Source organism: Crassostrea angulata, chromosome 2, assembly GCF_025612915.1.
Source record: "Crassostrea angulata isolate pt1a10 chromosome 2, ASM2561291v2, whole genome shotgun sequence".
NCBI classification, from domain to species: domain Eukaryota; kingdom Metazoa; phylum Mollusca; class Bivalvia; order Ostreida; family Ostreidae; genus Magallana; species Magallana angulata.
The window spans coordinates 16,617,156-16,634,768 of NC_069112.1; the positions used below are offsets into that span (position 1 = coordinate 16,617,156).

Sequence of the window (17,613 nt, forward strand, 5' to 3'; positions counted from 1 at the left end):
TCATCCAAGTAAGTCTGCATGATAATGTCTAGACTGGGGTTTCTGTAGAGAATCATAAAAGGATATTTTCTGGATGTGGTCAGTATGTGTTGCTACTGTTGTGAATTCCATTGAAAGGCAATGCTCCAACAACGAGCGAGAATACAACTCCACCAATGAGCAAGAAGACGGCTCTGCCAATGAGGAAGTATCATTCACTAGGTGAACATTCTCCACAGTTGAAGGAGCAGCATTCACCATCGAGGAAAACACAGCATCTAATGTCGAAGGCCTAGGAAGAATGCAGTGGTGGCAAATAAAAATAGTGGCAATAACTATCTAGCTGGTTGCCTTGGCAATAGTTGCCTCCAAGATGGTAGGGTTTGTCCCCTTATAGATAAGATAATTCTATATGGAAAGTGGCTCTTTATTTCTAACATCCTCTGCCCTGTGGACCAGCACATGATGAGGGCATACCCACTTTTGAACATGTCGCTCTTCCCAGCGAGTTAGAATTTCACCTTCGATAGGAAAGTTCCTTGGAATTTGAAATCCGCGTATGGGCACTCCATGTTGGCAACATAGCTTAATTCCTGATCAAAAAGACCAAAGATTCATACCTTAACTTGACAAAGTTTCTGAAAAATGATTTTAATACACTTAATTTCATGAACTTGATAAAGTAATACATATAATTCATAGACACATTAAATAGACTTTTCTCCGGGACTAGTCTAATGTTTAAGGGAGTACAGTTCCTCAAAATAAATATATTGAAACTGGATGATCTATCACTCAATAGATATCACATTATGTTATATATTTACAAATTAATACAGTCGATACACAATCTAAAGCAATAGCCCATAGTTTATAAATAAATATGTATTTATGTGATATGTACAAATATCACTACTCAATTATTAGATAATAATTATACCCGCACTTTCTAAAGAAAGTTCGGGTATATTGTTGTTACTCTGTTCCGTCCGTCCTTCCATCTGTGACGTTGTACTTTCTCAAACTGCTCTAACATCTTATAAGCCTTATAAACCAGCAAACTGAAGCTCCTGAAGTTTGATTTGGGGTGTTGCTTTGTAAAAATGTTTCAAAAATTCTCCGGTAGTCCTGGGGGTCAAATAATTGGTATAAAAAATGTTTTTTTACTTCATAAAAAACCTTCTTCCTCGAACTCCTCCTACATTTTCAACAGCAGACAAATCATCTCTTGGAATATGTTTTAGGGTATCCTATAAATGCGCAATAACGTTTCGGATATTTCAATTTTGTCCTGGGGGTCATTTAATGGCTGAAAAATGACGGGTTTTTTTTTACCAAAAAAATGTTTTCAAAAACGTTTTTGCAGTAGCCAAATGATCTTCTAGAATATGATTGGGGGGGGGCGTCATTTTGATCTGTGATCAGGTTCCAGAAAATTTTTTTAAGGGGATCAGTGGGCAACAAAAAATGACGGTTTTTTTTTTTGCAAAAAAGAAGTATAGTTCCCAGAACTCCTCTTACAACTTTTGGAGTAGCTACGTCATCTCTTGGGATATAATTGGGGCTGTCCTATAGATGTTTTAAAATGTTAAGGTAGCTCGAGGGTTTACCTGCTTGTGAGAAAACCTACCTTGAAAATTTGTCCACGTGATCCATAGGTTTCAGGGTTTTATTTAAAAAAATTATTTGAGATTCTTCTGCGTAGTAATAATGTAATCGTGATTCAAACACAGTGTCGCTGATAAAATAATGCAACGCCATTTCAATGAAATATATAGTAAAATCCATATCTTAGTCGAAAACCGCATTTTAAAACTATGCTTCAAACTTTTAAACGATCTAGACGAACTTAATTTTACTCAACACAGTAACAGAAGAGATAATTTTGAATCAATTCATAAAAAAAAATCAATATTTGTTCTCGGCCAGTTTTTCGCAAAACAACTTTAAAGATTTAAAAGATTTCACAAAATCTTATATTTTCATCACGACGTTAGCCCGACGTCATCAATTTCTTTCGTTCAAGAATCAAAAAATGAAAATGCGCTGGTTGGCCAGAATAGCCGATTAACACATATTAGAACATGCAAATCCAATCAAAATTATAATGAATGTTTTCGAATGCACACATGCAATTAATGTAAGGTTTTGAAGAGAGGAAACTTGGCTACTTTTCTTTTCATGAAACTCAATCAGTCAAGCATGCATTCATTGCAAAAACAATTACCATACAACTATTGGCATATTAATAAGTTTGTAATCGTATACGATAACTAGCTAAAGCCAAAATAATTCTAATAGTTATATCGGTATTTGAGTATACAGAACGACCAAAGTTAATGCATACGGTTCATTTTTTTTTTACAATGTACTTGTCTAAACATAAATCAGATTAAATACATGTAGTTCCAACGCACACTCATACCTTATAGAACTAAATGCGACAATGTATGTCACATCTTTAAATTTTTCGCACTTGATAATTATAAATGTTTGTATAAAGTGCAATTTAGCTTTTTAAAATATTTCATTTTATGTTTTTAAGATCATTTGTTATTTTCAAAAGCAATGTATGAGTTTGCTATGACGGTCAACTCTGTACGCCGAATCCTATTGTGACGTCAGCAAACCCGCGAGCTACGTTAAAAGATCTAAAAGTTCTTCTCGAGTTCAAAGACAGTTGCAATGTGGTTGCTAATTTTGTGACAGATTAAGGTAATTCAATATAGATAAGGATTAATACAGGCATATATCCAGCTCCCTCCCCCCCCCCCCCCCCATTTTTGTTTGTTGCAGCAAAGATTTTTCTTAAATAAATTTACAAACAAAAAGTGAACTATCAAGGTCTTGCCCCCTACACAAACACACCTTTTTTGGGACTATGTGAAACTATGTGTAAGTGTACTTTAAAATAATATTATTTTACCCAATTGATTCAAGTTTATTGGCATCAAAAAATATTTACCTGTATACATTGTTTTCCGCTTACATGTATAAATTATATTTTTTATCATGTTGTGTTTAAAAAACTCTGATGATTGTATGTATTTAAGTTTGTATTAGTATTTTAGAAAGAAGTTCAAACAAGCATTGTCATGGGAAAACATGAGTATGGAGTTGGACAGATTTCAGGATGAATAAAAACGAAGCAAAAATTTATTTTGTGAAATTAATACTTGTAATTCTCTCTCTCTCTCTCTCTCTCTCTCTCTCTCTCTCTCTCTCTCTCTCTCTCTCTCTCTCTCTCTGAGACCTTGCAAATACAAGACAAAAGTATTAACAATTGTAAGTTTTTTCCATGTTGTATTTGCAATAAAATGTAAATGAATCCTGTTATTCTTTAACAATATTGTTGAATAAAAAAGCAACTGAGGCATTTGCAAATTTAACTTTATCATAAAATAAAATTAAATGTTAAGTTCTTTGTTTTCTTTTTCAGAAACTACTAAAGCACAGAAGAATGACATCCAAATAAATCTAAATGTAATCTTTTGAAGGAATTAAATTCATTTTTTATCTTGAAACTGTCTTTTTCTTTAACTCTAATTTTAGATTAACAAGTACTAGAAATGGAAAATGAATATTTCCAAAGATTAACTGTTAAAGATTAAAAGTTACTTAGTAATCAATTAAGGTGATTCAAGCACCAAGATGAAGTATATCAAGTATAAACTGAAAAGTTTAGAATATTCTAGTAATTTAATTTTAAGCAATATACATATGATACGTATGTAATTCATATGAAAAACGTACGTTGGATCCACATACGTTAAACGTATGGCATGTATCACGTATGTTTAATACACGTGTAACATACGTTTCACATATGTTCATTAACATACTTTAAACACACGTGGTACTTAAATCACGTTAAACGTACGTGGTGTCACATACGTATCACACATGTTTAACGTATGTGAAACATATGTGGCACATTTTGCTGTGAAAATTACTTAATTTAATATCTGATCCATTATAAACACTGTGTATCAATTCTACGTACCTGATATCAATCTTCAATAGATCATCGGGGACACCATCTACACGTGATGACATCAAACACAGCGTCTGATGAGCGCTTTTGGGACGCATGTTCACAACCATAAGCCAGATGTTTTAAGAAAATTCTTCGTACATACTCTTAGTTGTTAACTTAAAGATGCAAATATGAGTAAAACGTAATTATATTTTTCCCTTGAAGTATTACTTAAACCGTAAATAAAGGCTGGGCATCTATTATGACTTCATATCCAATTATCCATTATCAAGTTATGGGATGTTTTATATGTATTGCTAGAATGACAATGATAAGTCAATGGTCAAGGACAATTAAAACAGATTAAAAAAGATACCAAAATGATGGGCTAATTATATTTTTCCTGGGAAATCTTTTCGTCGATCCCATAGAAAAATAATGTCTAAACATATGACATACGAAGGTTTAGACCTCTTATTGATCGAGTACATAAAGACAACAAGTGTTAACGTGTTTAATGTGCGTCAAACGTTTACTGTAAGGAAACCCCATATCTTAAAATAGGGACATACTTACAAAGAACACCAGTCAAAACAATTATCAACTTTTATACATTTATTAGATTACACATAAAAAACATAGATTAAATCAATATCGAACATAGATTCAGCTGACGGAAATGATTGGTACGATTACTTAGGACAGTTTGATGATATGCGCACTGAGAGATCACGAGTTCAGAGGCAGTTCACAGAAAACCAATTAAACAACCACCGTCAGATCCGCCATCCTGTCCAATGTCCCAGCGTCTTTTTGCTCGAAGACGACACTTTCCATTCTGTCGTAGGTGCACTCTGAAGTCACATCACGAGCAAAACAAAATAGCATGTAAAATCTAATTACAATATATTATATTTTTACTTTCGAGTCAATATTTACGTAACAAGCATTTGTTTTATAGTTTTCTTTTTCGCTCTCCATTTACACATTTGTAAATAGGGTGTTTGTGGGGTTTTTTCCCCTTCCCATGCCCCAATCAAAATATTTTCGTGTTCAAAGTAACATGCATGTAAAAAACAATAACCATCTCTAATCATGGAAGTTCCGTACATTTAAAATGAATACTGTGATTTAGAAGTATTAAATGCACGTAGCATTGAAAGTGGAAGGGGCAGGCATATTTTAATAATGTACATTGTGTGTAATATCTTCAGAAATGAACCAAAAAAATAAAGGGAAAACATTAGCTTCGCAAATTTTAAAATATCCTTATACTTGAAAAAGGGGGGAGGCACAGTGTCATTTATATTAAATAATTGTATTATCAAAATATCTAGATCCTAGCCTTTCGGATTCCAAACTTTTAACACTCTGAAGACAGCTTTTATTCTCTACTTTAATATTTCTCTGGAATAAGATGTTTATTGCACACGCAAATACGGTCCTTAAAACAACAAACAATGGGTCGAGCTTAACACATCAGCTGATCTATCCTCTCTGTATGTAAAGAATATAAATATACTATGTCCCGAGGTGTTCTTCCACTACTTTTCGCTTGATATTTTGATAATAATTTATACCTTTGTATTCAAACTACGTTCATCCACTAATATGAAAAATGTCCAGATTATCTGTTTTGAAACGTCCCCTATACCGCTTCAGGTTTCAATAAACATTCCAAAATATAAAGTATACGGGGATTTTGCAATGCAACACCCATTTATAAGTCCGGATGATAACGTTGAAAAATTGCACAAGGTGTCCCGAGTTCTTCCGAATGGAAAAAAAGAAAAAAAATTACCGTTATCAATCTTCGTAAGAAATCTGTTTTCGTTCCTGTAAACATTAAGGATTGAAAAGGGATAATTTGTGATTAAAGCAATAATTTGGGACGGACTACAGGTGTTTTTGACTTATTCTTACCTCACATTGATTAACAACAGGATTTTCTTAAAAGATTGCTACCTGCCCCCAGACGATCAATAGCTCTCTAAAAAATTGTTTATTTTTACTTTTCCAAAGCTTGTGTATATACTTTCTAATTTTTCTAAGATTCGGATATTGTTCGATATTATTTTACTATAAGAAGCCCCTGTTCCTATGTAACAAAAAACGTCATATTTGGGTTCTTTTTGTACAACCCCAGACAGGGCTTGCACTTTTTCAATGTTCACTTCTCTTTGAATATTAAGACTGTCGATGTTGGCCTAAAAGACTTTAAGAATGAGAACAATAATGAGGAGAAAACTAGAGGTTTGTCTTTATTTAATTATTATAGGTTTATACCCTCTCCCCGAATGCTGAAATATTAACCAGATTTATTATGTGTATCCTCCATTTGGTAATCCCTTTGGTCACTGTTTAAATCTGAGGTTTTATGAATATATTTTTTTACTAATGGGTTTTGTCGTCACTGTTGTAAAAAGGATGCGAAACATTATTTGAATTAGATTAAAAATGTTAAAGTTCTTGTTCAAGGAGTCTTATTTGATCACTGTCGATCACTGTGATGTTATAAATGCATGGTTTTACCTATATAGGGATTTTGTCTTCACGGTTGTTAAGACTTCCATCTTCGGCAGAATCCACACTGCTTCCCCCAAAGGGCACTGGTGATTGCGACTTTAAATAGGACTCTGTGTTAGGATGTTGTTCATCACAGCTCGTAAAGGGTTTGTCTTGAGGCTGGTATATATACTAATACCTATTTGACCTTCTCGTCTAACAAATTGTTTGTGTCTGCAAAAAAGCATTCCTAAAATAAAGGCATACTTTCATAACTTTTAGAGAAAATATTTCCTGTACAAATCGGTTCAATATTTACTTATTATAATGTTCTGCTTTTTGTACTGTTTTTAAGTACTTATTTCGAATAAGAATACCTTATTGGTGGAGTTATTTTGTCAAGTCCAAATGCCTCTAAGTGTTTTTTCGTCTCCGCTTTTTCTCTTTCACCTAGTTCAAATTTGTAATCCGGTTCAAGACATGTATGCCGACACCCTGGGTAGGCTTGTACTGATGAGGACTTCTGTTGTCTTTCAAGCTCTCCTGATGAATTCAATTCTTAGCGGAACAAGATTTTGTATTGAAGTCCCGTGTACTGCACTCAGGTAATTGTCTTTCTTTTATTGACTGTGCACAGCTGTCAATGTTTGGGTACATTGGGCTCTTACCGATAGAGTGTCCTGAAACAATCTGAGGAGATGTTTGATAAAAATGGTCATGTGCAGTAGGTAACGAACGTCGTTTACGGAGTGTCATTACATTGAAAATCATTGATCTTTTTTTTAAGAGTCTCATTTGATCACTGACCATTCATGAGTTTTCAAGAACATGTGATTTTTTCACTGGTGGGTTTTTGTCATCACCTTTGTAAGGAATTTCAACTTCAGCAGAATCAATCCTACTGCCCGCATAAGGTGATGTTAACGGCGACTTTAAATAGGACTCTGTGTCAGGATGTTGTTCATCACTGCTTGTAACGGGTTTGTCTTGAGGCTGGTCTATACCAATACAAACCTGAGATTTCTTATCTCTCTTTGAATTGCCTCTGCAAAATGTTTATGCTTTTTAGAATATTTTAAAGAACACGGATATCACTTCCAATATATTTTGTTTTTGTTTCATTATTGTTGAATGAGTCCTTTTTAAATAACATTTTCTAGAAATTCAAATACCTTTTTTCCAGTAAGCTGTCTTGATCCAGAATAATTTTGCCTTTGTTATCCCCATCAGTTTCTAATACTCTTTCTTCATTTTGAGTCGACAAAGTAGAATTCAAACAAAAAGCTGTAATCGTCTCTACTCTTCTACATTTTGCAAAATGTTGCATTGGGTTGCCAATGGGGCTTCTACCTAAAAGAGGTATTTCATTCTGTTTATTCGATCACAGCTGATATGAAACTTCCAAATTAACTGCTCTAAAGTACTAAAGTACATGAACTGACTGGCACCTATAGCGCGTTTGGTTGAACTGACTCAAGTAACTCTGGGGTTATGTTGGAGAATGCGCAAAGACTACACTTTATGAATGTGAATAAAATGACAAATGTTGCTCTAGTGTTAAAAATGGTGAATAAGTTTTCTCCTCTTAGCTGATCCAAGGCTAATTGTCTTCGATTTACATAAATTCACATACTTTTAGAGTACTTACCATTACAAGTTTAATCTCCTTTGTTTAAAACATTCATTCTGTACAAATATGTTTAAAATTTCCCTGTTATTCAGAACTAAAAAGAATCCCTTTCCTTACCCCGATCTGAAAATTATTTCAAAATAAATTAAAGATCTCAATGATTAAATATTAAATGAGTAACTATGAATTAATTAAAAAGAAAAACTAAAAAAAAAAAACCATTTTCGCGTTTTACCTGTAGAGTTTAACAATCCCACCAATCCAGGTTTAGCTGAATAAATGCTTTAATTTTTTCACCGTTTATCTTTAATTCTATTTTAAATCTGTAAAAATATCACTTATATAAAAGTTTAAGTAATTTCTACTCTGTGAGTGATATATAAGATAAATGAACAAAAAAATTTAAATTTTCATACGTAAAACTCACAACTCACAATCGCTCATCGTTTTCTAACATATTGAAACTATTGTGCTCTCACTAAAAGTAGAACACATTTGTAACACGTGTTTAACACTAGTGTCGTGAAATATGTGTTTTATTGACAACTATGGCAACCCGAAGTCCTCGTGTCGTTCAATCAAATGCACCTCTAGGCAATGCGAACGATAGCATTGTCTAACCGCCTAACTAAAAGTCATTGTTGAAACTTGCCTAATTAAAGGTTATTTTTTAAATAATGTAAACATCTATGTATATTTTCATTAAATATAAATGATTTGGTCAAACACAGAGAGATAACTTTGTATTTGGGTTAAAATAGCTCAATTCTAATAGAAAATAACGGAAAAGTTTTCTAAAACATCTCAGCATCGGTAAGCATTGTATTTGTCACATGAATTAATATCTGCTCCTTTACCTAATAAAATCTGTACAGTTCTTTTATGTCCCGATTCACTGGCTTTATGTAGAGGAGTTTCTTTGTTTGTGTCACATGAATAAATATCTGCTCCTCTATGTAATAAAAGTTGTACGGTGCTTTCACGTCCCTTTCTACTGGCTTTATGCAAAGGAGTTTGTTTCTTTTCGTCACATAAATTAATATCTGCTCCTTTATCTATTAAAAGTTGAACGGTGCTATCATGTCCCCATTCACAGACTTTATGTAGAGGAGGTTTTTTTGTTCTTTCGTGTCCCAATTCACTGGCTTTATGTAGAGGAGTTTCATTGTTTTTGTCACATGAATTAATACATGTATCTGCTCCTTTATCTAATAAGATATGTACAGTTCTTTTATGTCCCGATTCACTGGCTTTATGTAGAGGAGTTTCATTGTTTTTGTCACATGAATTAATACATGTATCTGCTCCTTTATCTAATAAGATATGTACAGTTCTTTTATGTCCCGATTCAATGGCTTTATGTAGAGGAGTTTTATTGTATTTGTCACATGAATTAATATCTGCTCCTCTATCCAATAAAAGTAGAACGGTGTTTTCACGTCCCTTTCTACTGGCTTTATGCAGAAGAGTTTGTTTCTTTTCGTCACATAAATTAATATTTGCCCTTTATCTAATAAAAGTTGAACGGTGCTATCATGTCCCCATTCACAGACATTATGCAGAGGAGTTTCTTTGTTTGTGTTGCATGAATTAATATCTGCTCCTGTATCTAATAAAACATGTACGGTGCTGTCACGTACCATTCCACTGGGTTTATGCAGAGGAGTTTGTTTGATTCCGCATAGATTAATATCTGCTCCTTTTTCTAATAAAGAAAATATGTACTGTTCTTTTATGTCCCGATTCACTGGCTTTACGTAAAGGAGTTTCATTGTATTTGTCACATGAATTAATATCTGCTCCTCTATCTAATAAAATCTGTACAGTTCTTTTATGTCCCGATTCACTGGCTTTATGTAGAGGAGTTTGTTTCTTTTCGTCACATGAATTAATATCTGCTCCTCTATCTAATAAAAGTTGAACGGTGCTTATACGTCCCTTTCTACTGGCTTTATGCAGAGGAGTTTGTTTCTTTTCGTCACATGAATTAATATCTGCTCCTCTATCTAATAAAAGTTGCACGGTGCTTATACGTCCCTTTCTACTGGCTTTATGCAGAGGAGTTTGTTTCTTTTCGTCACATGAATTAATATCTGCTCCTCTATCTAATAAAAGTTGCACGGTGCTTATACGTCCCTTTCTACTGGCTTTATGCAGAGGAGTTTGTTTCTTTTCGTCACATAAATAAATATCTGCTCCTCTATGTAATAAACGTTGTACGGTGCTTATACGTCCCTTTCTACTGGCTTTATACAGAGGAGTGTGTTTCTTTTCGTCACATGAATTAATATCTGCTCCTCTATCTAATAAAAGTTGAACGGTGCTTATACGTCCCTTTCTACTGGCTTTATGCAGAGGAGTTTGTTTCTTTTCGTCACATGAATTAATATCTGCTCCTCTATCTAATAAAAGTTGCACGGTGCTTATACGTCCCTTTCTCCTGGCTTTATGCAGAGGAGTTTGTTTCTTTTCGTCACATGAATTAATATCTGCTCCTCTATCTAATAAAAATTGTACAGTGCTATCACGTCCCAATTTACTGGCTTTATGCAGAGGAGTTTCTTTGTTTGTGTCACATAAATTAATATCTGCTCCTCTATGTTATAAAAGTTGTACGATGCTTTCATGTCCCTCTCTACTGGCTTTATGCAGAGGAGTTTGTTTCTTTTCGTCACATAAATTAATATCTGCTCCTCTATGTAATAAAAGTTGAACGGTGCTTTCACGTCCCTTTCTATTGGCTTTATACAGAGGAGTTTGTTTCTTTTCGTCACATGAATTAATATCTGCTCTTCTATCTAATAAAAGTTGCACGGTGCTGCCACGTACATTTTTCTACTGGCTTAATGCAGAGGAGTTTCTTTGTTTGTGTCACATGAATTAATATCTGCTCCTCTATCTAATAAAAGTTGTACGGTGCTGTCACGTACCTTTCCACTGGCTTTATGCAGAGGAGTGTGTTTGTTTTTGTCACATAAATTAATATCTGCTCCTTTATCTAATAAAAAATCTGTACCGTTCTTTCGTGTCCCAATTCACTGGCTTTATGTAAAGGAGTTTCATTGTATTTGTCACATGAATTAATACAGTCATTTCATGCATATCTTTTACAATTTAATGCTATGCTATGGTATGCGATTTTAATTATATGCTATGAGTTTTGTATGGTATGCTATGAGATTTGTGTGCTATGCTATGAGAAATTGAAATGAAGGGCTTAATGATATTGTATGCAATGCTATAGTATGGTATGCTATGAGATTTGAACAAAAACGCCTCCATACACAGAAGAGTTCCACACATTTCGAAGTGAAATAATAAGAAGCCAAAGTTTACCACAAATCTATCATGTAAACATTTATTTTTTCAAATAGAAACATTTAAAACCGAGTTAAAATAATGTTGTATGCTAATCTATGGTATGCTATGGTATGATATGACGAATGCAATTCTATGAGATTCCAATGCTATGCTATGAGAATCCAATGCTATGCTATGAGATTTCAATGCTATGCTATGCTATGGTGTATGTTTAAAAAAAATATGCTTGAAGTGAATGTATCTGCTCCTTTATCTAATAAGATCTGTGCAGTTCTTTTATGTCCCTTTCTTCTGGCTTTATGTAGAGGAGTTTCATTGTATTTCTCACATGAATTAATATCTGCTCCTCTATCCAATAAAAGTCGTACGGTGCGTGCACGTCCCTTTCTATTGGCTTTATGCAGAGGAGTTTGTTTCTTTTCGTCACATACATTAATATCTGCTCCTTTATCTAATAAAAGTTGAACGGTGCTATCATGTCCCAATTCACAGGCTTTATGTAGAGGAGTTTCTTTGTTTATGTCACATGAATTAATATCTGCTCCTCTATCTAATAAAAGTTGTACGGTGCTGTCACGTACCATTCCACTGGGTTTATGCAGAGGAGTTTGTTTCTTTTCGTCACATAAATAAATATCTGCTCCTCTATGTAATAAACGTTGTACGGTGCTTATACGTCCCTTTCTACTGGCTTTATACAGAGGAGTGTGTTTCTTTTCGTCACATAAATTGATATCTGCTCCTCTATCTAATAAAAGTTGAACGGTGCTTTCATGACCCTCTCTACTGGCTTTATGCAGAGGAGTTTGTTTCTTTTCGTCACATGAATTGATATCTGCTCCTCTATCTAATAAAAGTTGAACGGTGCTTTCATGTCCCTCTCTACTGGCTTTATGCAGAGGAGTTTGTTTCTTTTCGTCACATTAATTAATATCTGCTCCTCTATGTAATAAAAGTTGAACGGTGCTTTCACGTCCCGATTCACTGGCTTTATGTAGAGGAGTTTGTTTCTTTTCGTCACATGAATTGATATCTGCTCCTCTATGTAATAAAAGTTGAACGGTGCTTTCATGTCCCTCTGTACTGGCTTGATGCAGAGGAGTTTGTTTCTTTTCGTCACATGAATTAATATCTGCTCCTTTATGTAATAAAAGTTGAACAGTGCTTTCACGTCCCTTTCTACTGGCTTTATACAGAGGAGTTTGTTTCTTTTCGTAACATGAATTAATATCTGCTCCTCTATGTAATAAAAGTTGAACGGTGCTTTCACGTCCCTTTCTACTGGCTTTATGCAGAGGAGTTTGTTTCTTTTCGTCACACGAATTAATATCTGCTCCTCTATCTAATAAAAGTTGAACGGTGCTATCATGTCCCCATTCACAGGCTTTATGTAGAGGAGTTTCTTTGTTTATGTCACATGAATTAATATCTGCTCCTCTATCTAATAAAAGTTGTACGGTGCTGTCACGTACCATTCCACTGGGTTTATGCAGAGGAGTTTGTTTGATTCCGCCACATAGATTAATATCTGCTCCTCTTTTTAACAAACGAATCTGTACACTTCTTTTATGTCCCGATTCACTGGCTTTATGTAGAGGAGTTTGTTTCTTTTCGTCACATGAATTGATATCTGCTCCTCTATATAATAAAAGTTGAACGGTGCTTTCATGTCCCTCTCTACTGGCTTTATGCAGAGGAGTTTGTTTCTTTTCGTCACATGAATTAATATCTGCTCCTCTATCTAATAAAAGTTGAACGGTGCTTTCACGTCCCGATTCACTGGCTTTATGTAGAGGAGTTTGTTTCTTTTCGTCACATGAATTGATATCTGCTCCTCTATGTAATAAAAGTTGAACGGTGCTTTCATGTCCCTCTGTACTGGCTTTATGCAGAGGAGTTTGTTTCTTTTCGTCACATGAATTAATATCTGCTCCTCTATGTAATAAAAGTTGAACGGTGCTTTCACGTCCCTTTCTACTGGCTTTATACAGAGGAGTTTGTTTCTTTTCGTCACATGAATTAATATCTGCTCCTTTATCTAATAAAAATTGTACGGTGCTATCACGTCCAAATGTACTGGCTTTATGCAGAGGAGTTTCTTTGTTTGTGTCACATAAATTAATATCTGCTCCTCTATGTAATAAAAGTTGAACGGTGCTTTCACGTCCCGATTCACTGGCTTTATGTAGAGGAGTTTGTTTCTTTTCGTCACATGAATTAATATCTGCTCCTGTATCTAATAAAAGTTGAACGGTGCTTTCATGTCCCTCTGTACTGGCTTTATGCAGAGGAGTTTGTTTCTTTTCGTCACATGAATTAATATCTGCTCCTCTATCTAATAAAAATTGTACGGTCCTTTCACGTCCCAATTTACTGGCTTTATGCAGAGGAGTTTCTTTGTTTGTGTCACATACATTAATATCTGCTCCTTTATCTAATAAAAGTTGAACGGTGCTATCATGTCCCCATTTACAGGCTTTATGTAGAGGAGTTTCTTTGTTTATGTCACATGAATTAATATCTGCTCCTCTATCTAATAAAAGTTGAACGGTGCTTTCACGTCCCTTTCTACTGGCTTTATACAGAGGAGTTTGTTTCTTTTCGTCACATGAATTAATATCTGCTCCTCTATGTAATAAAAGTTGAACGGTACTCTCACGTCCCTCTCTACTGGCTTTATGCAGAGGAGTTTGTTTCTTTTCGTCACATGAATTAATATCTGCTCCTCTATCTAATAAAAGTTGAACGGTGCTATCATGTCCCCATTTACAGGCTTTATGTAGAGGAGTTTCTTTGTTTATGTCACATGAATAAATATCTGCTCCTCTATCTAATAAAAGTTGAACGGTGCTTTCACGTCCCGATTCACTGACTTTATGTAGAGGAGTTTGTTTCTTTTCGTCACATGAATTGATATCTGCTCCTCTATGTAATAAAAGTTGAACGGTGCTTTCATGTCCCTCTGTACTGGCTTTATGCAGAGGAGTTTGTTTCTTTTCGTCACATGAATTAATATCTGCTCCTCTATCTAATAAAAATTGTACGGTCCTATCACGTCCTAATTTACTGGCTTTATGCAGAGGAGTTTCTTTGTTTGTGTCACATACATTAATATCTGCTCCTTTATCTAATAAAAGTCGAACGGTGCTATCATGTCCCCATTCACAGGCTTTATGTAGAGGAGCTTCGTTGTTTATGTCACATGAATTAATATCTGCTCCCGTATCTAATAAAAGTTGAACGGTGCTTTCACGTCCCTTTCTACTGGCTTTATACAGAGGAGTTTGTTTCTTTTCGTCACATGAATTGATATCTGCTCCTCTATGTAATAAAAGTTGAACGGTGCTTTCACGTCCCTCTCTACTGGCTTTATGCAGAGGAGTTTGTTTCTTTTCGTCACATGAATTAATATCTGCTCCTTTATCTAATAAAAGTTGAACGATGCTATCATGTCCCCATTCACAGGCTTTATGTAGAGGAGTTTGTTTCTTTTCGTCACATGAATTGATATCTGCTCCTCTATGTAATAAAAGTTGAATGGTGCTTTCATGTCCCAATTCACTGGCTTTATGTAGAGGAGTTTGTTTCTTTTCGTCACATGAATTAATATCTGCTCCTCTATCTAATAAAAGCTGAACGGTGCTTTTACGTCCCTCTCTACTGGCTTTATGCAGAGGAGTTTGTTTCTTTTCGTCACATGAATTAATATCAGCTCCTCTATCTAATAAAAATTGTACGGTGCTATCTCGTCCAAATGTACTGGCTTTATGCAGAGGAGTTTCTTTGTTTGTGTCACATAAATTAATATCTGCTCCTCTATCTAATAAAAGTTTAACGGTGCTTTCACGTCCCTCTCTACTGGCTCTATGCAGAGGATTTTGTTTCTTTTCGTCACATGAATTAATATCTGCTCCTCTATCTAATAAAAATTGTACGGTGCTATCACATCCAAATTTACTGGCTTTATGCAGAGGAGTTTTTTTGTTTGTGTCACATAAATTAATATCTGCTCCTCTATGTAATAAAAGTTTAACGGTGCTTTCACGTCCCCCTCTACTGGCTCTATGCAGAGGAGTTTGTTTCTTTTCGTCACATGAATTAATATCTGCTCCTCTATGTAATAAAAATTGTACGGTCCTATCACGTCGCAATTTACTGGCTTTATGCAGAGGAGTTTCTTTGTTTGTGTCACATAAATTAATATCTGCTCCTCTATCTAATAAAAGTTGTACGGTGCTTTCACGTCCCTCTCTACTGGCTTTATGCAGAGGAGTTTGTTTCTTTTCGTCACATGAATTAATATCTGCTCCTTTATCTAATAAAAGTTGTACGGTGCTATCACGTCCAAATTTACTGGCTTTATGCAGAGGAGTTTCTTTGTTTGTGTCACATAAATTAATATCTGCTCCTCTATCTAATAAAAGTTGAACGGTGCTTCCACGTCCCGATTCACTGGCTTTATGTAGAGGAGTTTGTTTCTTTTCGTCACATGAATTGATATCTGCTCCTCTATCTAATAAAAGCTGAACGGTGCTTTCATGTCCCTCTGTACTGGCTTGATACAGAGGAGTTTGTTTCTTTTCGTCACATGAATTAATATCTGCTCCTCTATCTAATAAAAATTGTACGGTCCTATCACGTCCCAATTTACTGGCTTTATGCAGAGGAGTTTCTTTGTTTGTGTCACATAAATTAATATCTGCTCCTCTATGTAATAAAAGTTGTACGGTGCTTTCACGTCCCTCTCTACTGGCTCTATGCAGAGGAGTTTGTTTCATTTCGTCACATGAATTAATATCTGCTCCTCTATCTAATAAAAATTGTACGGTGCTATCAAGTCCAAATTTACTGGCTTTATGCAGAGGAGTTTCTTTGTTTGTGTCACATAAATTAATATCTGCTCCTCTATGTAATAAAAGTTTAACGGTGCTTTCACGTCCCTCTCTACTGGCTCTATGCAGAGGAGTTTGTTTCTTTTCGTCACATGAATTAATATCTGCTCCTCTATGTAATAAAAATTGTACGGTCCTATCTTGTCCCAATTTACTGGCTTTATGCAGAGGAGTTTCTTTGTTTGTGTCACATAAATTAATATCTGCTCCTCTATTTAATAAAAGTTGTACGGTGCTTTCACGTCCTTTTCCACTGGCTTTATGCAGAGAAATTTGTTTCTTTTCGTCGTCACATAAATTAATATCTGCTCCTTTATCTAATAAAATCTGTACAGTTCTTTCATGTCCCGATTCACTGGCTTTATGTAGAGGAGTTTCATTGTATTTGTCACATGAATTAATGTCTGCTCCTCTATCTAATAAAAGATGTACAGTGCTTTTAAGTTCCTATTGACTGACATAATGGAGAAGACTTTCTTTGTTTGTGTCACATAGAATAATATTAGCTCCTTTATCTTATAAAAATTGTACAGTGACACCTTGTTCAAAAGATCGAAAACGTTTAAAATAACTTACCTAAGAATTGGCTAATATTACTTTTTTACGTTATTTAAAGATCAAAAATGAGCGTTAATATACTTTACAGACAACAAAATGTTTAAATTAGACATCTTAATTTATAGAGCTTCATAATGGAAATTGAACAGTGGACAAAAAAAAAAATATGATTTACCTTTTACACTCTGTAAGAAAATGGTCTTAAAGTCAACAATAAAAAAATCAATGTTTAAATTTGTCAGTCTGTGACAGTCTTGCTCATTCAATTTTGACAGTTTCCAGGTGTAAACTTTCTTTAACGACAGGACAAGGAAAAAGCTGTTTGAAGGTTTAACACCATTTACGGAAATGTCCTGTGTCTTACAGTCCACTATGTCAGCAACAGCTTCAACAATGTGCTCTATCTGTTCTTTGGTGTAATCATCGAGGTTTCCTTGTACGTGGAACTGTACGTGTGTGTGTCCATTGTCTGAATTCAATATAAATATAAATGTGATTTATTATCAATCATTATTTGATAGTCAATATAGTGCAATTGCATAATATACTTAAGCTAATATACTTAATACTACACCTAACAGTAAAAATCGGATATGACGATGTTTTATGGACCCCGTTGATCTACTCGGGAATTCGTCATATTATTTAACGACGTTTTGATAAAATATACTAAATTAACAAGTATTAATTAATTTGATTACAATACAAACTCGTATAAATGTACTATGAAATGCTAAAGTCTTAGAATTTTC

At 34.5% G+C, this 17,613-nt stretch overlaps 1 protein-coding gene and 1 pseudogene across 1 annotated transcript in view; both read right to left on the bottom strand.

Moving 5' to 3' along the window:
• Nucleotides 1-9,733, bottom strand: LOC128173965 (ankyrin-3-like; annotated as a pseudogene).
• The window catches only part of LOC128173646 (uncharacterized), a 21,162-nt gene continuing 13,134 nt past the window's right edge, over nt 9,586-17,613 (bottom strand). The window contains 2 exon segments of the mRNA XM_052839319.1: nt 9,586-16,719; nt 17,037-17,330. Of these exon segments, the coding sequence (XP_052695279.1) occupies nt 11,600-16,719; nt 17,037-17,330 (5,414 nt within the window). The 3' untranslated portion in view covers nt 9,586-11,599.